The 24162-nt window shown below is 39.2% G+C and overlaps 1 protein-coding gene across 1 annotated transcript in view; it reads right to left on the minus strand.

The window, feature by feature from the left end:
• The window catches only part of cadm2a (cell adhesion molecule 2a), a 215037-nt gene that overhangs the window by 52085 nt on the left and 138790 nt on the right, over window positions 1–24162 (minus strand). The window contains exon 2 of the mRNA XM_062433537.1: window positions 4060–4209. Coding sequence (XP_062289521.1) covers window positions 4060–4209 — 150 coding nt within the window. The remainder of the gene's footprint in view (window positions 1–4059; window positions 4210–24162) is intronic.

Consider the following 24162-nt stretch of genomic DNA (forward strand, 5'->3'; position numbering starts at 1 on the left):
TCGTTATAGTGCACAAACTGAAATCGACAGAGATAAGTCCTTTGTCCAATGCAATTAGGAGGTCATGTGTAACTTTTACTATCTTCTCTCTCTGCTGTGGTGTGCTCTTAATCCTGACTAAAAATCCTGAAATAAACTATTGTTATTACTGAGACTTCTTTCTTTTCTCACACTGCCAGTGGCACCTTGGAAACACTCACCATCTGAGTGCCCCCATCAGCATGTGCATCTGAATTCGCCACATTCAGCAAGACAACTCCCAATGCACACACACACACACAGCGATGTAATTCAGGGGTCTCAGTAGTATCCCTTTGCCTTTCTTATAATAAGAGAGTCTTTGGCTGCTTTTTCATTTCCAATCTCAGGGCTCTGCACTAGCAATGCCATGAAATAGACCCCCAAGCCCGACCCCTGGTGTTATATGGAATAACCTGCAGAGAGCATCAACTGTTGAATTTGCTGTTTCTGAAATAATGGTAGGTAAGTGAAAATGTGAATAGTTGAAAATTGAAATACTTTGCACATGAATTGATGCATGTGAAAATAAATACCCACACACACACGCACACACACACACACACACACACACACACACACACACACACACACACACACACACACACACACACACACAATCACACACACACACACACACACACAAACACACATATACACACACACACACACACACACAGACACACATATAGTGCGTGGACTCACAAATGGACACAGCAGCCAGTGGGCAGAGGGATAATGGAAGTAGACTGTGTAAATCCCATATGTGCTTAATCCAGACACTTACAAGAGAGTGTGATTCATACTCTATTACACTCCACTAATACAGCTGAGAGACGCACAAGGCCCAATCATTTCAGCAGGCATGAACCAACAAAATAACAACCATGAATCCTCTTTATGGGGACTATAATGCAGAGGGTGTGAAAGGTCAGGAGTAAACCTTTTGTACTTATTAGACATTAAAACATTGGTGGCATTATGCTGCATCAACTTCTTTTGTTTTTTTCCCTCAGAATGCGTGTGTGTGAAAGTACGACGGCGTATTAGGGCCATATATGTTAAAAAAAAGTTTTTTTCTTGAAATATTACCCCCCTCTCCTCCAGGTCAGTATTTTTTTTTTACATAATGGCCCTAACATGCCGTTGTAGTAGGGGTGTCATGATCTCGATTATAAATCGAGTATCGATCAAAATGACCTCACGATCTCGACCTTCGAAATCAAAGGAGGAATCAAGGATGTAGCCACACCCCCAATGTCACGTCCCGCAGGCGAGTCAAGAGGGGAAAAAAACACACGTGTTGAAATGCAGCAAGTCAACATTACCTCCTCTAACTTGAACCTGCAGCTGGTAAAAATACATAATGGCAACTGCTGAGAGAGGAGCCACATCAACCAAACTCAAACTGGTAGTGCGCGCTCTTGCTCGCTCCAGGAATTTGTATATAATTTGCGGGCGTCAGGGACCCACTATCAATATGCGGGACACTCCTGGAACATCTGGGAGAGTTGGGATGTCTGCACTAAAGCAATAACTAGCGCTATAGGGGTATTTGTAGCACCAGATATGCTACTGTTAGGACAGTTAACACACTTAATTGTTCAGGGATGGCTATTGAAATTAGGCTGTTTTAATTTAGTTTTTGTTTTATTGTGAACTTGAATATCATCTAATATGAAGAGTGCACACTGCAGTTACAAAAGGGTAACTACATGATTCCTTTGTTTACAGTAAGTTTCCAATTGACTGCTGAAACAAGTTATTGTTATATTATATTGCCAATAAATTATTTAATTTTGACAGTAAGGCCTTAGTGTGGTGATTATATCACTCAGGATTAGTCTAAAAATGGCATAGGCATCTGTGCTAAAAGGACCCAAAAAAAAGGATTGAGAATCGAATCGAATCATGACGTTAAAATCGAAATAAAATCAAATGGAGGATTTGGAGAATCGTGACACCCCTACGTCGTAGTGAACGTGAACGTGTGGAAAGATAACAAATGTTTGCATTTCTTTAAAGGGAGAAATTTCTTTGTCGAACTGTGAATGTGTCCAGTTAATATGAATCTTTTTTGCCGATCAAAGTATTCTGAAGGCTAGCTTCTCTCAGAAAGTGAGGTGTAAGGTCAATGAGGTTGTAAAAGTGGATATGAAAGATGTTTCTTATTTTCCTTTCATATACATATATACTTCAGTTTGATGAAGACAATATTGAAGACATCAACATTAATTACATTCATTTTAGCTTAATTTACATTCAACTATTATGTAAATAATAGTTGAATGTAAGGGCGGCTGTGGCTCAGGCGGTAGAGCGGTCGTCCTCCAATTGGAAGATTGGCGGTTCGATTCCCGGCTCCTCCAGTCTATATGTCGATGTGTCCTTGGGCAAGACACTTAACCCCTAATTGCTCCCGTTGCTGTGCCAACGGTGTATGAATGCGAGTGAATGGTAAGCTTCCTCCTGATGTGCAGGTTGGCACCCTGCGTGGTAGCCTGCCATCAGTGTATGAATGTGTGTGAATGGGGTGAATGAGTTGTAGTGTAAAGCGCTTTGAGTGGTCGAAAAGACTAGAAAGGCGCTATATAAGTACAGTCCATTTACCATTAAATATTGTAAAACATTTCAACTATTAGTTAGAGTAAACACATTCAAACAACTGGACTTAGTTTCCCTTTCTAGAACATACGTAAAGTCCTTTCCATAAGGAGTATTTAGAGCACTGAATTAGATATTCGTTACACATTAGACAGTATTCTTAGCCTGCCACAGTCCAGTATTATGGCTATTCTTTATAAAAGGAAGTCTAACCTTCATTGTGTGTTTCACATTACAAAATCTCATTGTGGTTGCACTGAAAAGATTTCAATGTAAGTATTATGTTGTCCTCATTTTTGGCAGTTGCCCATCACAAGGCTCAGTACATTACCATTGGCTGGTCATGCTGTAACACTAAATGTGGAAGGGTGTCTTTGGTCATGAAGGCTCAGGTGATCGGGTTTGTTCTTTTGGCTGAAAATGCATTCATATGTGCTAGAGGCAGTATGAGCTACAGGGTGGCAGAGGACACCTCAACTGCACAGCAGGGTGAGTGTTTGACCTTGAGAGTGTGGGTTGTTTCTGATGTTCTAATATCATTTGAACACAAGTTAAAAATGTTTCAGTGTGCACCTTTTAGATTCAGATAAAAAGGCATAGAAAAAAACACACTGGATCAACCAATTCTTTTTTACAGGATGTAGTCAACCTTCTCCAACATTTTCATTTATCATGTTTGCATTTGAGATGGCAGGAAATACAAATCAGTGACAGCAATCACCAAAACTACTGTAACTATCTCTGGTTGCCTACTCCTTGAATCCCTTCTGACCTCAATATCCAACCAAATTACACCTGTGTTTATCTATTTCTACTTTCCAGCTATCCAGGTATACAAAGTGAAAAATTCTGATGTGGATGTAAAATGGACAGCACACACAAATATTAAAGACCCCAGATTGTTCATGGCAGGCGTTGCTCAGCACTTGTTAATGTGTTTTTTTCCAAGCAAAACAAGTCAGAAAGAGAGCTGGTCATATCTACTCTCAAGTGTTCTCCTTTGCAGCAATGTGTGTGTGTGTGTGTGTGTGTGTGTGTGTGTGTGTGTGTGTGAGAAAGGTCGAGTGATTGAGTGAAAAATAATAATAACCACATACTATCCCCAGAGAAAAGGTTTTATAGACTGTATGAAAAAAGGCTTTTGGCATGTGTGTCCGTCTCTATGTACTGTGAATGCACTTGCTGTGAGAACAGAACACGACAGGTAAACACAGCGACATGAAATGTGGGACAGATGCTATGATAAAATAATGACAGCACCTTATTCAAGTGACAAACACACAGGAATTTGGAATGTTTTTTCCAAGTTGCTCTCCAACCTAAAAAGTTTTTGTGTGTTTTTGTGCATTTCTCAACTGCCACAAACTTAACACAGGTACTACTTGTAACACTGCATCTGTTGAGCATCTGCTGATGTCAGTCATTCTACCGACTAACCTTTCTTGTCCCCGAAAAAGAGGGTCTGCTGTGCTGGGTTTGACCACTGGAGGGAGGTGTTGTCATTAGACTCCACACGGCAGGTCAGGTTTGCTGTCCCGCCCTCTGTCACCGTGACATTCTGAACCAGAGGGTGCTGACCACTTATGCCTGCAACATGACACGAAAGAGAAACAATTTAAAGGAGATGAAGCGTCAGGAAGGGGCGAGAGGAAAAAAAGAAAGACATAGAGATAGACGTAGTGAGACAGGCGGTTCATTTTTATTTGCTTGAATTCAGTTAAAACATTTAAATTCATCCTTACAGTGATCACATAAAAATAAAACTATGGTTCAGAAAGACATACATGAATACAAGATAGAAACAGGCTAAGAATAACCATCGCACTGTAGGACAAACAGAAGCAACCTGGTTTGCCTCTTTAAAAATGCTTAACATCCTAATTACATAGCAAATGTTCAGGCAGGATGGCCAGTCACTACTGTGTGCTAAATTAGACCCTAACATAGAACACACAGGTGGCATTTAGCCTGTGGTACCAACCCTGAAACCTCTGCTATGCAGGGAACACCATTTAAAAACGTTTCTCCATCGACCTGTTTGCATGTGTGGATGCTGATGTGTGTAATTCCTGCAACCAGTAAGAAAATACAGAAAGGCAAAAAGAGTTATGTAATTTGGTGTGACCTCTGAGCTGAGTTAAGTTCATTTTCAGCACCATCGACAGGTCAGTTCTGCAACTGGTTCTGTTAGTTTTCAGAACCATGGACAGCTCACACTATTTTGTTTGTCTCTGTATGCATTTTTGCGTGAGCAGATATGCAGTTGAGAGTGTGTGTGCATGCTTTTTTGCGTGCATGTGTATTTGTTAGGGAGACTGAGGGAGCAAGTAAGTAAATAATAATAAGCATAAATCTATCCCTGTCCCTATCCCCAGAGGACAGGTTTAAAGACTGTGTGAATGTGTGAATAAAGCCTTAGGTAAAAAAGATTATTCATACCCAGCTAACTCTCTTGTCATAAACCACCACCCCCTCAGGAAAGGATAATAAAAAATTATATATATATATTATTTTTTTATTATCCTTTACAACATACATACATACATATATACACATGCATAAGGACAGAAATGAGAATGAGAAACTTCAATTTCCATGTGATTTAATTTGATACCCTTCCATCCAAAACACTAAGAATGTATTAGATCACATTCCTTGTGTGAATATCAGCAGGCAGGTTTGTGTTTTCCTTACATCAGTTAATGATTTGCACAGGTAAGATAAACAACCCCTAAATAGTGCTTGTCTACAGGGTTAGCGGATGAAGCAAACCCCATCACTGACAGACTTGTTGTGAACGATATGTCGAGCAGAGAGAGGATGAGGTGAAGGAGGAAAAGATAGGTAGAGAGAGGTAGAGAGAGGTTAGTCAAGGAGCACGGGTCATTTCCAGTGTTGATTAAGGCCTCCCGAGGTTAATCATGCGTGCGGGAGATAGAGAGCGGAGAAGAGGGAAACGGAGGAAAAATGGATCTGAGCTATGGGAGTCTAGAAATATGTTTTATTCATGGAAGTTTTGCATGAGGCATGATCTGCCAACAATTTACCATTCTCCTGCTCCTGCCCTTGCTCTCTTTATTACTTCCTCTCTTTAAATCACTTACTTTTTCTCATTTTTATTACTCATGCAGTTGGGTGACATACAGCCCAGTGTGATACATTTTATTCCCTTTGTACTGGCCACAAAGGGAAGTCAATAGTTAACCAGCAAGCTGAACAGAAGCACTGGTGATTTTGTAATAAGGATCTACACAATATGACGTAGTGTATAATTTTAGTTCATTACTGCTGTGGATGTGACACTGCAAAAGCTCATTGATAATGGAGACACTTGGGGGAATATGCTTGCTTGAAATTGTCAAGCCTGTTCTCATCACTGAAAATGTAGTTTGCTAGGTTGTTCTCTAAATGATTTGATTTTGACAAACAAGAAAACGTGATGTTTGAGTGATTTAATAGTTGTGACAAAGAGCTTCACATCCCTCTGGAGAAAATGGGCGCTTCCGAAATTGCAGACTATGAAACAAGAATATAATACAGTACCATTGCAACCGTGCTACAAGATATAAAAATATGTGGACTGATATATAGACATACTAAATTATAGATATGTTCCTGTGTGCTTATCTTATTGTTGCTCTCCTCCTCTCTCATGGTACTAGTCTCTACATAAAGTTACAATAGTCCGGGGATCCCTCTTACTAAGCCCTGCGTCAGTGTCTCGTGCTACACGTCCAGTGGGACTGAAAGGGCCAAAGGGGCCACAATGATGGTTATATTAGCACAGTGCAGTGCTCTGTGCGCCTAATTGGCCAGTGGAGTAGTTTCCTCTATTCTCCCCTCTGGCCACCCAGACCTGATTTAAATGTATCTCCTGAGGGAAGGAGGCAGCTGCTCTCCCCTGATTTCCATGTCTAAATTTAGGTTCTTCCTTCACTTCAACTCTATGCTTTTTCCTACTTTCAGTTTCTTTCTCTATCTTTTCCAGTTCACATCAATTCCACTCAGTTCCCTCTCTCTATATATATTCCTCTCTCTGTGTCGCGGCTCTCATTTTCATATACTCTGTGTCTCCTGGTGCACCCTAGACTTTCAAGTATATCTTGATCCCACCTCCTTTCTTGTGCTCAATTGTGCTCTATCTCTCACCGAGAGCGGGGTCAGTTTAATTGCCCTCCACTTTGACTGACATGCCAGGGCTAAACCAGGTCAACAACAACTTCCTCATCTACATGACATTAGGAAATAATGACATAATAAAATTAGTTTTGCTTTATTTAGCATAACGGGATAATATATATGCAAACATACATGCCATATAGAGCAATGCAAGATCTGATTCTTTTGGGATTATTACAGCTGTCTCAAAATAAATAGGAACACATTATATACTCTAGACTAGAGACACTGAAGCAGAGCACATTCCCATGCTTTAACCTCCACACAGCAGTCTCCTTAGATGAGCTGAATATTACGTTTTAATGGGACCCGATCAATAACCCCCATTCCTTCCCTCCACCTACTAGTAGGCATTTGCACTGGCTAATAATCAAGGCTGGCCACAGAGCTTCCCAGCAATCATTTGGACTTTTGCGTCCCACCACATTGCAACCAATTTTTTTGTCAAAAAAACAACTATTGCTCCCAAAAGTATACGCCTGAGCACCCAGTAGAGATATTCACAGGATACATTCAGACACACAGTACCTGTTGCCAAAGCAAACTGCCGGACAAATAATACTGATAAGAGTATTCCGAATGCTTCCTGTCTGCTCTCCGACATGACCTTTCAAGCAAGAGCAGCTGAGTCTACTAACCTTTCTTATTTAGGCATTCAAGAAGCAGAGAAAAGGAGAGAGATGCAGTCAGACAGATGGACAGCCCGGAGCTACTGACCTTTATACCAGGACTCAACTGAGATGTAGAGCTATGATGTATGGCAGGGAATACAGGATTACAAAATGGATAGAGGCAGTCCACCGTTCTAATTAGCCGAGTTACCTTTTAAGCAAGTTGAACATACCGGATGAATGCACTTTTGGAACCCATCACTGTAAATTTAAATTTGATTTTTTTTGTACATGACGGGTCTTAGTTTTGAAGATTTTTGAGATCTGGGAACACAGTGATGTTGCCACGACAAAGCAAGAAACAGAAGCACTCAGATGATGAGACAGGTTGTAAACAAGCCAAAAACCAAAAAAAAGCAAACCAAGCATATCAATTACAATGTATCATTGCAAAGGAAAAAACTCATAATCTTATTGTTCACTTATGTTTTCTCATTCTGTTAATCTTGGTGTTTATTTAAGAAACAAACTTGTAGTGAACCCAAAGTATCCTTTAATTATTCAAGCTTAGTGACAGTCATCATTCATACCTGATCTAGAACTGCCTTCTCTTATAGAGCATTATAACTACTACTTTATTAAAATTTGAATGTAAAAAAATGAACACATGCTGTTGTTTTTATCATTATAATGGCCTGTTTTTTAAACCGGCAGCAGGCATCATTGCACAGTACAGCACTGTCTAAGATACAGACAGATACATATATGTGTTACTGTGACAGTTTGCATCTGTAAGGTTACACAGCTGGATACACAAGCTTCTCAGAATGAGTGATTCTGAGAGTGTCAAGAAGCAGGGTGGCCTTGTGATTGGAGAGACAGTACAAGGTCAAGAGTTTTGATCATCTCAAGGGGATTAATTTATCAACTAGTCATGTATCTTGTCAAAGTGTCTTTCAGCAGTAACAATAAACTGGTTTAGAGCATCAGTAAAATGTAACATGCAATTTAACTTCCAGACAGGAAAGTTGTTCTCTGTACAAGAACCAATTCTAGCTGATAATGTGGAACAGGAAATGTTAGTAACTTCCTGGAACAAAAGCTAGCATATCAGAGAAGTGCATCACCACTCCATGCCCTCGCTCTGGGACTCTTCCTCCCTCTGTGACAATTTTCACAAAAACCTCCCTTCTTTATTTCTCAGTAAACCCATCATACATACAGTCAAGTCTCTTTCTCTTTCAATATGACCTTTTTAACGCCTTCTATCAACATGCATCCCAAATCCACATTGCATCTAAAATGTGATTTATGAACATTTCATAACACTATTAAACCTGGCATGAAAAATGAGCCTCCAGTATTAGCATCAAAATTAAATTGCACATTCCTGTGTCACCAGTGTGACAAAACCCTACATCTGTTTTTTAAAACAAGAAAGCACTGGAAGGGTTACAGCATTGTATGTCATTTATCTTTTAAACCTCTTGAAATCAGAGGAGAAAGTGAAGTCTGGCTTAACAAACAAACACAACACAAACAGCCAGACCCCCATGTTTGTGCAAGCCAGCTGTCATATGTAAGTCTTCTGCAAGTCAGAATATTTTGCGATGAAGGAATAAAAACATAATAAAATGCATTTCGAGCAGCTTTGTTTGGAAATGGGACACATGCCTTCATCACAGTCACACTGCACTAAGTAAAACATACATTCAATTCATCCTCCATAAATTTAAGGATATATGCATTTCCCCATGAAAAATTCAAATAAATTCTGTGAGTGTGTGTGCGTGTGTGTGTGTGTGTGTGTGCATGCTTCAAATCTAAACTTGCTTTTTTTGACAGTGATAAGATTCTTGCTGTGAGCAAAGGAATGCACCCCCTGCAGAGGGTGGAGCTACCTTTCTATTCAGTGCTGGTGGACAACCACCTCAGGACATTTTTTATCTGGAGATATGAAATTACCAACACACATTCTCATAATTAAACAGCAGTATGGATCTACAATACAGCTAGCAAAAAACAACCTATAGTTATGTTGACACCATCTAGTGGCCCTCGTAATGCACTCCAGGACGACACATCGGACTGTAATGTGCCACTTTACAAAACTGTAATGAATGTTACAAACTCTTAAAAAAAAATATATATATATATATATTATGGTATGACACCACTGTGGTTAAGGTCTGGTTAGATTTAGGCACAACGGCCACTTGGGTAGGATAAGAGAAAACTCATGGTTTGGGCTAAAATAATCACTTTAAATGTGGTTTATATTTCAATAAAGTTACACAACCTTTGTCATTATGGCAACAGTAAATATATCTAGTCATCCACCCAATCCGCCTCCTCCTAATATGGCAAAATCATCTCATCAAGTCATTTTATACTAACGTCATCCGAACTGCATCACACTAGATACATAACCATAAACAGGTCGATTTGAATTTCAGACCTATACTGTCGTTTTTCTTGTTAGGACAGGCTGGAAATTAATTATCTTCCACCAAAAAGGCTGAGTTTGGCTGCACTGTTGTCATTTACATACAGTAATTAGACTGGGCAGCTGTTCGTGCTACCATCACAAATTTGACGTCCAACTCAACCCCTGAAGACAGATCAACAAAATATCACCTACTTTTCGGAGGTGCTATTAGCTGTTGTGTAAGCCTGACATGCGGCAACAGAGAGAGGACAGCATGGTAAGTGCTACGAGCTGTCAGGGGGACAGTGAACTCTGTTTGGGTCTGTTTTTTTAGATTGGGGGGGGGGGCGCAGCGTTACCATCTCCAGTAGCATCTGGGGTGTGAAAGGTTTTGACAGACATTGTTAAGGCAATAACAAAACATCCACAAAGAGCCTCCTATGTTAGCACCCTCTTGTATACACATGTAAAAACCACTAGACAAGCAACAAACATGCCAGTGCACACAACAACACAACAGTCTTTTTTAGTTGGTGAGGACAGCCACAGCTAAACTTCTGAGTAATGTTGCTTTTCAGGAGCCAATACCATCATTTATAAAAACAAACACTCTAATTTCAATTCCATGACCAGCCTCACTTTCCAGACACCAATATCATTTGCCCAGTATTGCTGCCCTTGATTCAGCCACATCAATTTAAAGGGCAGAGATATAAACCTCTGCCTGTTCTCTCTGTGTTAAGCTGCTTAAGTTCAAGCTTTTGTGTCCAGAGTGGCCGGAATCTCACTATCCTTTTGGAGTTAAGGGTAGATATCTCATGGTTTTATGGCAGAGGTAAACCTGGCCTTCATAAATACTTCATACTCTGTTTTCTTCCAGCTGGCAAAAACGAGCAGAAGAAGTTGAGAGCCAAGGCGAGGTGAGGTACTGAAGCACATATTTTGACAGATAAATGTAAGGGAAGAAGAAGTGGAGTAAACAATGGAGGCAAGTATCAAAACAATAGAACAATATCTTGCACATTTCCCTGTAGCCAAAGGAAACTTGTTTCTCACACAGTTGCATTATCTGCGATGTTAAGCAGACATGTGGGAACCCAGCATTTAAATTATGTAACCCTGATTTATGCACATATAAGCGCAGTTCCCTGTGTATTTGTGTTTTGCTTGTTGTACGTGTCTATGTGTGTGTATGCTATATGTGTGTGTTAGCGATGCAAAGTGCTGGCTGAGAGTGAACAATACTCTAAATGATATTTTCAGTTCAGCCTTTTTAGAAATAGAAAAATCCCAGTCTCATCTGGTCTATTTTCAGTACTACAAGGACAGAGAAGGCAAGGATTTGGCTATGTACAGTGTGTCTAGCCTCAAATATTTTACTCCATTCCCTCTTCAAATATAAGGCCATGTAATGGCAAATCAGTATTAGTACTCAACCTCTCTTGCTGGCTTAGTGGGTTTTGCACATAAAATGTCATAAACGCATAAGGTTGGGAAAATCCAACCGACTGGCTATTGAAATTCTCAGATTTTCTCAAAATAACGTGGAGGAGAAATGAGCTTGACTCTTTTTTATCACATGAAGTAATTCATTTCTTATGCAGTGAGAGCAGAATGATCGCAGGCAAGGGTGGCATTCATGAGGGAAATCAGACTAATCGCTGCTGCCACCAAAAACTCCCAAATTCCCCAAATCAACATGACACAGTGTGATTTTCTAATGTGTGGTGATGTGTTGACAGATACTGTTCATTTAAGAGGGATCTTGGGAAATGCTTCTCGCCTCAGGAGATATCTGCGAGACTCAGTGAGCAGAAAGTGCTAGTTTTAAAAACAGCTCTTATCATTTCGGCTCATGTGACAGACTTACTTTGCTGCAATGCTTTCTTTTTTTAAACTGCAACTCATAGGAAGGGCCTGCAGTTGCAGGGTTGACACTTAAGATCTCGTCTCAAAGCTAAGCTCAGGCTGGTCTAATTACATTTGAATATATGATGTGAGCACACCATCCCTTTACACTCCTTTTACTTTACTTGCTTTTACTCTTTTACTAAATATTACCTGCTAATCCCTAGATTACCATTGGTTTGAAATGTTTTCTTCTAAATGCAATCTTAAACTGGTAATACATGATAACATTGACTTGGATCAATGGATGTTTCTTCTTTATGGTCATTTTGCATTCCTGACTGTGACGCCATTATGTTGTCACATTTTCTAAAAATACTATAACTCTGATTTAATCTCCTACCAACAGGAATATCCATCTTTGGTGGTGTATACAGTAATTGGCTGTACAATATGTGCAATTGCAAATGAATACATACAAAAGGCAGCCTCAAGCAGACACACAGAGATATGTATGTGACTTAAGGACTCTCACACATACACAAACACACACGCACATGCCGACGAACTGGTGCTTTGAGGTGAACTGCGCCTTTATCTGCCCACTGATCAGCATGAAGCTTATCTGGCTTGTTATGTTTTCCTACCAATAGCCTCATTATAAGGCGAGAGAGGCAGGAGGGAGACATGTGCTTGACTCTGATCTACACATCCTCTGTTCCCCTATTAAGAGTGCAATGGATTTCCTATACCGTCACAGTGAGATAGAAATGGATGATAGCCAGGTTAGGGCCTTTGAAGAGAGGACAGGTTCAACAGTGAATGAGATGGAGATCTTACAGTTGCATTCAAACACACAGGGCTGGATGTTGGCCCAGAGAGACACGGTTTAAATTAATTACGCATTCAGACGCAGCAGGAAAACAAGAAAATTCTGCGTAGTGAAGTGTAGAGGGAAAACATGTGGTGTCGGTGCTGTTACTAACAGTGCTGCTGCTGAGAATGATGATGAGGAAGAGCAGAAGGGGAAGGGAAACAGAATTGTAAAGCAAGGGAAGGGTTTTGACATGAGTGATATACCAGATCTATTACCTTTCAACAGGCAAACTTTTGAAAAGGATGAACCCACTTGGAATTGCAGTATGATTGGTGTACTCTTGTGTGATTGTACAAAAGAGGCAGTTTTATCACAACTGACTATTTGCCGTTAATAAACAGAAGGCAGACTGGCCATTATGATTCAGAATCTCCCTCGTAAACGTCACTTATTCAAATAGGAGTTCCCTGGGAAGGATGCATCACATGAGAAAGTGGTGGAGAGTGCTTATCAATCACAAACAATATAGACAGTATTTCCAGGGGAACATTTTTGACTCCACAGCATGAGCAGTATATATTTTCTTACAACAAAGTAATTTCATTGACTAGATAAGTTTTTTCCCCCCAGAATGCCAACTTGCATGTGATCAAGTTGTTCACATGAGCTGTTTTCAATTGGCTATTTTTGTGTCTATTTGAACAATATGGAAGTAGCCAGGTAACAGCAAGATATCTCAGGTCCACTCAGTCCTGAAGAACTGAGACCCTCATTTTACTGTCATGGATCTTTGTGTCAATACATTTAATACCCAAGTGGATCCTAGTTAATCAGCACATTAGCATCTGATCATGTGGTGTGGAAAATCCTGGTCACTGCAGAAAGTGAATATCTTCTAACCATCTATTCAGTTAACTACAGAATGTTTTATTGTTTTTAGTCTGGGAAGCATGTAAACAGATTAATTTCTATGACTTTACATGCATTTTACGACATTACTGTTGATGTTTTCTCTCTATTGTCTGTTCAAATTATCCTGGCTATTTGGATCGGATCTGACAGTGCTTGGGTCCCCTTTGGAACGAGTCTCACTTTTTTGAAAATCAATGTTGGGTACGTTTTTCATGGGTCTGTTTCAGTGTTGGCATATATTTTCATGGCTTTTCTTGATTCACCTTTATTTTCAAGCTTGACTCAGATCTGTTTTTTTGTTACATTTTATAATACATAACTGGAATGACTGAAAAAAAAGAAGTCACTTTTATTTTATATGTACTGCCTAGACTACTTGACATATTTCCCTGAATTGATAGCTGCCCTTTCACTTGGCTTATAATCACATCTCTGCTCTTCAAATGACTGTATTCAAGACCTCTGATTGTATAATCATTAGCCAGAGACGGTTATTTAACAGAAGGAGATTACAGTTATAGTTGTGGTTGACTAAATTCTTAGTTGTGAGAAGCAATATTTACTGAAGCACACAGCTGAATGAAATCAGGATATCTCCTCTCAAATAAACACTCTGCCTCTCTCTCTCTGCTCTCTGACTCACATTGATCTACAATCTTTTCTCACTGCCATCTAACAGATGCAGAGAATGATGGAGAAGAATTGTATCACTGTAATTTACTGCCACCTTTCCAATGTTTGGCAATGCTAATGGGCAATATCACACAATTAAATCATCCCTTATTAATCTTATGACCTTGGACTATCCCCCTTCAGTGTTTATGAGGTTGAATAATTCAGTAGCAAAAACAACAGAAAATAAATCAATAAATATTGACAATAAGATGCGTATGATATTGTAGAAATGCTACTTTAAAACAAGAAAACAAATTGTGATCCGAAGCAAACCATTTGTCATAGTTTTCTTTGGGTAGTGACAAATAAACAATTTTGAGTGTAGTTTAGTGTCTTTGCTAAAGCACACAAATATTACCATTAATACAAAACAGCCTATTTGAACGCTTCAATAAAATACCATAATTTCTATGTGACAAAAATCTTAAAAAACACCTTGCAACTCCCTTGCTTTTTAGAAAACTCCCTAATACCAACATACTACAATATGACTGCTCAGAAAATGAGCAAAAGACAGCAAAAAAATGAGTACAAGACTACAATATGTAGGAAAGACCATACAACATCAACCAATCATATTTTAAGTTGAAAAGTATTCAGTTTCACTTTTGCTACTGAGGCTACTGAGGCTAGGTTAGAGGTAGTGCAGGGAGATGCAGCCACCACTCACCTCGAACTTTGCCTTTTGAAGCCATCACTGTAGAGTCCCCAAGTAGAGAGGATGGGTTTGGATGGACAGCAAGAGAGGCAGACGCCAGAAAACAGAGAGGAAAAAAGACAAAGAAAGAAGACAGAGCAAGTGATTAGATAACTGTGGGAAGAACGGCGCACCTCTATCTGTTGCTCATGTGCAGAAACAACATTGTCTTTATCTTGGATGTCAATCATGAGTGCTGCAGCTGAGTGCTGAAACCCCCCAGATTGTTCAACCCTGAAAGAGAATGTCCTGATTTAGCTCATCAGCAAATTGAGACCTTACAGTGTGGCACCTTTTAATTAGTCGCGTCACATCATCTGGATCATGCGAGAAGGCTCGCTGCTTTCTAACGAGTTCACAAGACCCATAAGGATATGGGCATACTGTAGATATCATGTTGTTGATTAGTGAGGGTTTTGCTTCATTTGATGTCTTGTGGAAATTACAGACTTTGTGGACATTTTACAGTGAAGAAGCATATTTTTAGTTGATGCCTTCATGGCTTTTGTTTTGTGTAGACACAGAGGAAATGATGATTTTCCATGCATGCAAACACTGACGCAGGATCATATTAGGTTTTGACTGACAGCACTGTAATCAGTTAGGAGCAGTGCAGACAGGATTGTCGTCTAGCAGAAAATATGCCATGATAAGAGAGGGTTCAATGAACAGCTTGGAGAAATCCATATAGGCCCTTATAGCCATGTACAAAAAAACAAAGGGAGCCACAACACAGAGGACCTAACCGACAACATAAGCATCACCTCTGAGACATCCTGTGGGTAAAAACACAGAGGGGAGCGAAATAAACAACATAGATTGTCTATTAGTGTGCGTGTGTGTATGTGTAAATGCGTGTGTATCCCGGGGGAATGACTCTTATGCTTCACACACACTGCTTTGCCAAATTGATGGATCTATTGGAATGCCTCCAGTGAGCCTGAAAACCTCTAAAAGACAGCGCCTGGAAAAAGAATGAGAGAGGAAGAACAGAAAATCTAACCGCAGGTGCAGAGTCTGCAGGTTATGAAAAATATTGTCTTTCTTTTCGATTACACATTTATAATCACCCTCCCTGTATACAATAGATATAAACAAAAAATGTGTAATTGCTGATCAACATATTGTAAATATATTGTCAGAGAGGGAGCAAAAAGTAATCCTGAAAACAGCCTAGAGATACAAACCGGCTGCTCGACAGTCAGCGACTCTTTCAACTCTTGCATGGATATTGTTTTGTTTACATTGAAGCGCTCATCAAATCCTTATAGCCACATTTCAGAAGCTGACGGATATGATTATGTTTTGTTATTACCATCATAGCTTGCTAAGGTGCAAGGTAGCGAGAAAGTGAGAAAGTGAAAGGAATAAACTGATGATTTCTTGTGATTCGTCATCAATTTTCCAACTTTAATTTCTTGGTTCTCAGCATCACAGCATATTTAGTGGCACACCACAGGGGTCACAGATTACTGTGAGTACAAACCATACTTCTTTCTCCCTTACACATGAACAAATGCACACACAAAGGCAACCTCACACCTTGCTGCTGTGTCACTGGTCAAGAGGGAGACGGGCCAACTGAGAAACAGGGCAGCGAATGTCACAAGACTGATGACTGTGAAATATTCACCCAGCGAAGTCTGACCCTGCCTTTCATCCCTGCTGTCAAGGTATGAGGTCCCTGTCACAACTGTGGCTCTGTGATCTCTCCCAGTCAATACCCACAGGAGTAAAAAGACAAAAGACAGCAAAAACATATTATATCTTATTTAAAATACATTATATCTTATTTACTTGTATCAATAGATGTATATAGTGAGTGTGCATTGATATATATGTTTGTATATATTATATATATACACATGCACACACGCACGCACATATATATATATATATATATATATATATATATATATATATATATATATATATATATATATATATATATATATATATATATATATATATATATATATATATATATATATTTGTATGTATGTATGTATATACAGGGAGGAGTATAAGAGAGGGAGAGAACAAGTGGAAAAGAAAGAAAAAAAGATGGGAGTCTTATTCACTCTCTGCACTTATATCTCCGGGTATTACAGTTACCAAGCAACCAACACAACAGTTCGGTAAGTCCTGGCAAGCTGAAATTGAATAAAACACATTTCATTTCATTCTCTCATTCCCCCATTTTACCATACTATGAGCAGAGTATTCCCAAAAGATTAAACAATGACCCCCTCTCACATGCCCTTAATACTCCTGACTGGAAAAGATACAATAAGGAATAGAAAAACTTGGGATCTGGATGGGATCAAATTTGTTTATAGTGCATTTCAAACCGACACTGTCTCCCACAATTCCTATCATGTGTCATGTCCATGGAGGGTTTATACTAAAAGTTCTGAAAGCAAGAAACGTTGTATGGGAAAAAGGTAATCAAGACAGCATCAAGCCTGATGTTTGATTTTTTTAAAGAAATCATTTCCCGTAATAATGAGTAGAACTACTAGAGCTGCCTTTTAAATCATTAGATGTTTAGACAACCAATACCTTAGCTGACTCTGACTGCTGGTGGACCAAACTGGGGCTACCACAGCAGTTTATAATGGACTAATTGTACATTCAGGTGGTGAATGTTGTTATGTTTCTGTTGGTTGTGTAAGTTGTATGCTAACATGGTAAGAAACTGATAATCTGATCAAAGCATATTTGCTGTAGATTGGAAGCTTTCTGCCCTGAATGGTCAAAAATCTCTTCATGCAGCTTTAAGGTAAATTGTAATTAGGGACCGAGCCGAAAGGCAAGAGGGCGAGGACTCCAGAGGAGTCTTGCCCTTGCCTGGAGGCAAGGACCCTATTGAATTTGTATCGTTTTTTATTTTTATTTTTTATTATTCTACCGCCTCTTTGAGCCTTAATTTGACCCCCTAAACCTGCTCCAAAACTCACCAAATTCGGAACGCACAAAACTCAATTTTTTGTCTTATCAAGACCTACAAATCACACACTGACACCCCTGACCTAAATCCAACAGGAAGTGCACAATTTGCTGTTACATGTGGGATTTTTGACGATTCTTGGCCTGCTACAAACGCTATCTTGTCCGAGGGCGTTCATCGTGGTGGCTTCAAACTTAAATAGCTGACTTAGCACACCCTGCTGCACAAACTATCTGAACAACTTTTTCATTACTCGTCCGGTTTGGATTTTAGAAGCCCTCAAAGGTCAAGTGCCCAAAAACCCTCGCCAAAACGCTCCCATAGACAATGAATGACAGTAGAGTCTCATGCCACTTTGACCCTAAATTTGACCACCTAAACATGCTCCAGGACAGACCAAATTCAACATGCGCATCAGGCCTGTCCATAAATTTGATAAAATGGAAAAATTAACCACAAAAGTGCCAAAATGGGCTCTCTAGCGCCACCTAGAAACAGTAAAACGGCTCTAGCACCACCTAGAAACAGTAAAACGGCCACTACGCCTGATAGGAATGTCGTAGAAAGATCAAACCAAAACTCAATTGTTTGTCTTATCAAGACCTACAAATCACGCGCTGACACCCCTGACCTAAATCCAACAGGAAGTGCACAGTTTGCCGTTACATGTGGGATCTTCAACGATTTTTCAGGCTTTTCAAAATATATATATATTATTCCTGCATACTTTCAGTTACAGACGCCATTCAAACGTCAAAATGTAGCCACAAGTCTCATTTATAGATGTGTGTAATTTGGTCTGGCTATGTTTTATACTTTTTGATCTGTGGCCCGACATGTGCACCCTGTTCCTCTCCCATTCAATCTGCACTCTGCCTGCTGTCTGCCCATGCTCTGTCCTCATGCGCTCCAGTCGTTAACTACCATGGCAACGACTGTGTGTGTGTGTGTATGCAGCTGGCTCAGCCAGGTTAGTGTGCCATTTATTATTATGTTTCTTCAACCGCCTCTTTGCGCCTTAATTTGACTCCCTAAACCTGCTCCAAAACTCACCAAATGTGGAATGCACATCAGGTCTGGCCATAAGTTCAATAAAATGGAAAAACAAACAACGTTGAACTCTCTAGCGCCACCTAGAAACAGTAAAACGGCCACTACGCCTGATAGGAATGTTGTAGAAAGATCAAACCAACACTCAATTGTTTGTCTTATCAAGACCTACAAATCACGCGCTGACACCACTGACCTAAGTCCAACAGGAAGTGCACAGTTTGCCTTTAAATGTATGATTTTGGACGATTTTTCAGGCTTTTTCAAAATATATATATTATTCCTGCATACTTTCAGCTATAGACTTCATTCAAATATCGAAATGTAGCCACAAGTCTCATCTATAGATGTGTGTAATTTGGTCCGGCTATGTTTTACACTTTTTGATCTGCAGCCCCACATGTGCACCCTGTTCCTCTCCCATTCAATCCCACATCTCCATTCTGTCTGCCAATGCTCTGCAGTCATTAACTACCATGGCAACGACTGTGTGTGTGTGTGTGTGTGTGTATGCAGTTGGCTGAGCCAGGTTCATTTGTGGTCTTAGTGTGCCACCCAGTGGAGAAAACTTGTCATGATACCTGATAAGGAAGTTTTTTGATGCTAGTTCAAGTTTATTGACTGTATTATTATGATTTTAGATATCTGTGCAGCCTGTCAACTATTTCACTGACATTGCTGTCAAAGTCTAGATCAAACACGAATTACATGAGCATGAACTACAAACATATCTACAGGTTTCACTGGAAATAAGTTCCTCTCCTGTTTGACTCATCAAAGTGGCAGTTCATTTCAGTGGCTAAGTCTAAATGTCTACACAGACGGACAGAGGCAGAGAGAGAGAGAGAGAGAGAGAGAGTGTGTGTGTGTAACGTATATCTACTTATTGCAGTGTCCAATAAATGCCGGGTCTGAATGCGTCAAAATGCACCTGACGGAAACCTTTCCGCTTCGCCGCGGCCCGACGTGCGCAAGGGGCCGAGGTCCCGCCCAACGCTGCTCGCAGCTTTAATTGTATCTTGATTGTGTAAATCTTTTTTAAAATAGTTTCTTTAATGTAGTGGGTTATTTACAAAGACTGCACATTTTAATACTATTTCATATTGGTTGAATAAAAGATGCAAGCTGCAAGTGCATATTCATAATACTAGAGGAAGGCTATACATAAGGACATTTTAGTAATATATTATGATATTGTCAGCTAAAACATTTTTTATGGGTTTTAAAAGTCAAAGTGAGACTTTTTTTCTGTTTAACTTTTAAACTCCTCATTATTTCTGTAAACAAAAAATATCATGGCTTGCATAATAAGTATAATTGGCTGCTTCAATCACATAACACTGGACTGCAGCAGATGTGAGCCATTACAAGTCAGAAAATAACAGACTGTTGCAATGCTACTCTTGGTCTTGTGTTCAGGTGCTGAACTGAGAGCTCTGCTCGACAACAGTAAACTGTTCTCAGCTAGTCTTTGTCTTTCTGTGACAGTGCCACATAGTTTACACCTGCATTTCCCAGACATTACATTTTAAATGCAGTCTCCTTTGTATAAATTTACATTTGCTCCTCTTATATTTTGTGCCTCTAAACAAGAATGGCTCTTACAACATGCTTTGTATGAAACCAAATGTGCAATTTTTAGTGGTGTCATTTTTTTTTCCATTTTACCAGAACAAAAATTCAATATGGTCTTTTAGTAAATAAGAAGAAACACAATTTGGCTGTTGAGTACTTAAAATGGGACACAAATCCTTAGTAGATATCACTCTTTTTGTCATGACTTTAAAATCTGTTACCTGAATAAGGTTTGACCTGTCTTACAGGTTGACATTTGTCCAAATCTGCATTGAGTACACTAACCTAAACACACTTTTTATATACAGTACAGTGCAAAATTGATCAATTTATGTACCTGATGTTGAATATGTTACAATACCAAAATATTGTTTTGCTTTTGTTTTTTTTCAATTTTATGTGGAGGAATATTGCTATATGAACATGCATGCTCTTTTTCCAAATATACCTAAACCAGACTTGAAGCTCTTGGTCTAAGTAAACACACACTCTGAGTAATCTAAGAGCATGAAAAGTGAGTGACTCTTGTGGTGTTGGAACCGAACAGCTCTGAGTTGTAAGCAGGTTGCTCTCTTTCTCTGTAAGCGTCAGCGGGGAGCCGTCATAAATAAACTGTGTGATAGTTCATACAGCCGCCACCTACTGTGACACACACACATAGCAGTGATCATAGTATTCTCTCAGGGTACAGGTCTCCTGGGAGGACGTGTTCAATTGCCAGATCCTTCCTGTTTTCCTCTTTTCCGTCTCCCTTCAACTTATGCTCATTCAGGAGTTTGTCTCACCTGCTTTTTCGTATTCACTCACTTGCCTTATTAACACTTTCCTTACCTGCGTCTTTCTCTCTCCTTCTGATTTTCCTTCCCCCCTCAGGCTACCTTTTTCACAGTGGTAGATATATTCAGAGTCTGACATGCAGTGAAAAGCCTATGGAGATCGATGTGTGCAGTGTGGCTCTCTGAGCTGTCACATGGCATGATGGAGAGTTTAGCTTATCTTTCGTACAGCAGCAGCTGTTTTGCCGTATGTTTGATGTACTCCAGGCCCTTGGAATCCAACCAATATTCCACCGGTGAGCAGATTGCTGTAAAACCTTAACACACTCTTTGTCACCTCATGACTTGGCTGTACACGGAGCCATCAATCCACGCATATACACACTGGGATAAAAACACTGTGGAAAATATACATTTTGACACATATTTAGAACAAGACATACACTGTTGACTATTTTGATTTCAAGAAAGTCATCAGCATAAAAATAGCTCTGAATGAATACAAGCAAATGTATTTAAATCTTATTTGATTTACCAGCAAACATATTTAAATCTTATTTGATTTAGCACAGCTTTTGCTAAAGGCCGCAATTCATCTCAGGGTAATAAAGGAGATGGTAAACAGTGTTAATAGATGGAATCAAGCTTACTTAACTCAGCTTATTGCCACCATACTGCCTGCTTTATTAAATCTGTCTACCACATCCTTGTTTTCTCCCATTACAGGGAGACACACATCTGTTTGTTTTGTCATTTAATCTAGCATATTTGATTTCCACTCCTTAATACAATTACGCATACATACCCTGTCCATGGCAGAATCATCTGCTCATAAACTAAACACCCATAAAACACGCATGAAAACGCAGGTGCACATACACACACTTCATAACATTTGTTTAATCCTTACTAAAGATGGTCTAGGACAGTGTTTATGGTTTCAGAGAATACACCATCCAGATTTTATTTTTTTCTTTCATGCTGTAAATAAGCAGATCTGGTGAATCACCATCACTACACCATGTGAGAATGCCACCAGGCAATCTGGCCTCTAGAGCTTCTTTTAGTATTCTATTTTCTGTTCAACAGAACAGTAATCAACTGCTCTATGTACAGTACACTTTAGGTTGTGTATCACTGGTTAAAAAAAGCAATTTTTTCAAATACTGTTAACAAAATGCACTGTTAGATATTAAATATTATAGAGAACTGAGCTATTGATTTGTTCTGATGGAGGTCAATAATTGATCATATACAATGAAATCATGAGACTATTGAGTGAAGGTGTGGGAATTTTTGACTATGCAACATGATTTTCGCCTCTTTGTACACTTGTGTTGTGTTGTGGTGACTATGTGAGTTTTGTTTAGAGGCAATATGCAAAGATCATGACTCAAGGGATCCAGAGTTTACTGCTGACTGCCAATGGCCTCCAGCTAAACACACAGTGAACACATAAGGGCGCTACACCTGATGGATTGCCACCACTTTGGGACCTGTTTTCATGCTGGTTTAGATCAAGCTCAGTGAGGCTGACCCAGCAAAATGACAGCTTATTTGAAAGTGTGATATCCCTGTCCATGCCTTTGGTAATTCAGAAGTACTTCATGACATTCTTGCATCAAAAAATAGGCATGGAGTTTGGGGGAAGTATGATTACAAGTTGAGTGGAGTAGCATAATGTTGGTGTAATAAAACCACCTGTTGGCTTTTACCTTTTCCCTGGCTTTAGCTGGTGAATGTGAATGAAAACACAGACAAATTAACAAATGTAACATAAGTTATAAAAAAAGAAAAAAAAGAAGGCATCAATAGAAAGATAAATGGGTAGAAAGAGAATGAAGGCAGATACTAAATAAACAAGTTGTAGAATATTTATTTACTAGCATGTCTGCTTTGTGCACACTGGCAATCAATAACTCCCCCTGTGTATAACAGGTTTATATTGAAGTCAGTGCAACATCATTTTTCCATTTTAACCAATACTGTGAGGCATGAAGGAAGTTATACATACAATGGCGGATCATTTTTTGTCTTTATCGTCTTGTTTCACTTGTTTTCTCTGTTTTTATTGTACTTTGTATAAAAGGTGAAAGGAAAAATCCTTTCTCCTTTATACAAAGTACAATATGTTTTTATATATGTTTTCTACTATGCTACGTTTCTTTGAAACAAATAATGTTTATTTTAGAACACAGGAAATTAGTAATAAAGACAGTATAGACATATTAATTCTCTTGTCTACTGTATGCCTCTGAACGATAATGATTTTCTGATACTTCACTATTTCTGAAGTGCAAAGTGATGGAAAACATTTCACGCTGAGTCTGTTTACCATGTGCAGTCAGTGTTAACATGTATGTGTCCAGTATACTAAAAAGCTGCATTTCTTCATCTCTTGCCTTCATTATCACTTGCCCACTTAGCAAAGGAAATATAACAAATATAACATTTGTTGTGCATTGTGTTGAAACCTCTTTTTCTAAACAAAGTCATTATCTGAACTGAGATGAAAAGTATAATCCTTTGCTGGACACATTGTTGCTATGGTTATTTGCAGTCTAGCATATGCTAGCCAAACATAATGATTAATTTAGGATGGTGATTAAACTCTTGGCCACAACTATGTTGCAACTGTGACACAGATTGTACACTGAAATCTGCCAGACAGTTGGAAACGAGTATTTTCTGTGACATGGGCTGACAGATGTTCTTCATCCATTAGTGAACCGATATTAATTTACAGCAGGTTTTGGCAAAATTGATAAAACACATTAGAAGCATAAGGAAAGTAATATCAGCTTTCATTCTTAAGATAGTTTTAGTTCTGGTTCCTAAGTTGAGTTTTTTAAGTGTAATATAGTTATTACTCATGTTGTAAAAAACTGCATGTAATGCTCTTAGCAGAATTTGGAGTAAATTAAGGAGAAGGCTCAGTGACACTAGTTTCTTGGTTTTAATGTCAGGACATTTTGGTTAACAGCTCCACTGTCACATTACTTTGCAGTTGTTCTATAAGAAA

Source organism: Scomber scombrus, chromosome 14 (assembly GCF_963691925.1).
Source record: "Scomber scombrus chromosome 14, fScoSco1.1, whole genome shotgun sequence".
Taxonomy (NCBI): Eukaryota; Metazoa; Chordata; class Actinopteri; order Scombriformes; family Scombridae; genus Scomber; species Scomber scombrus.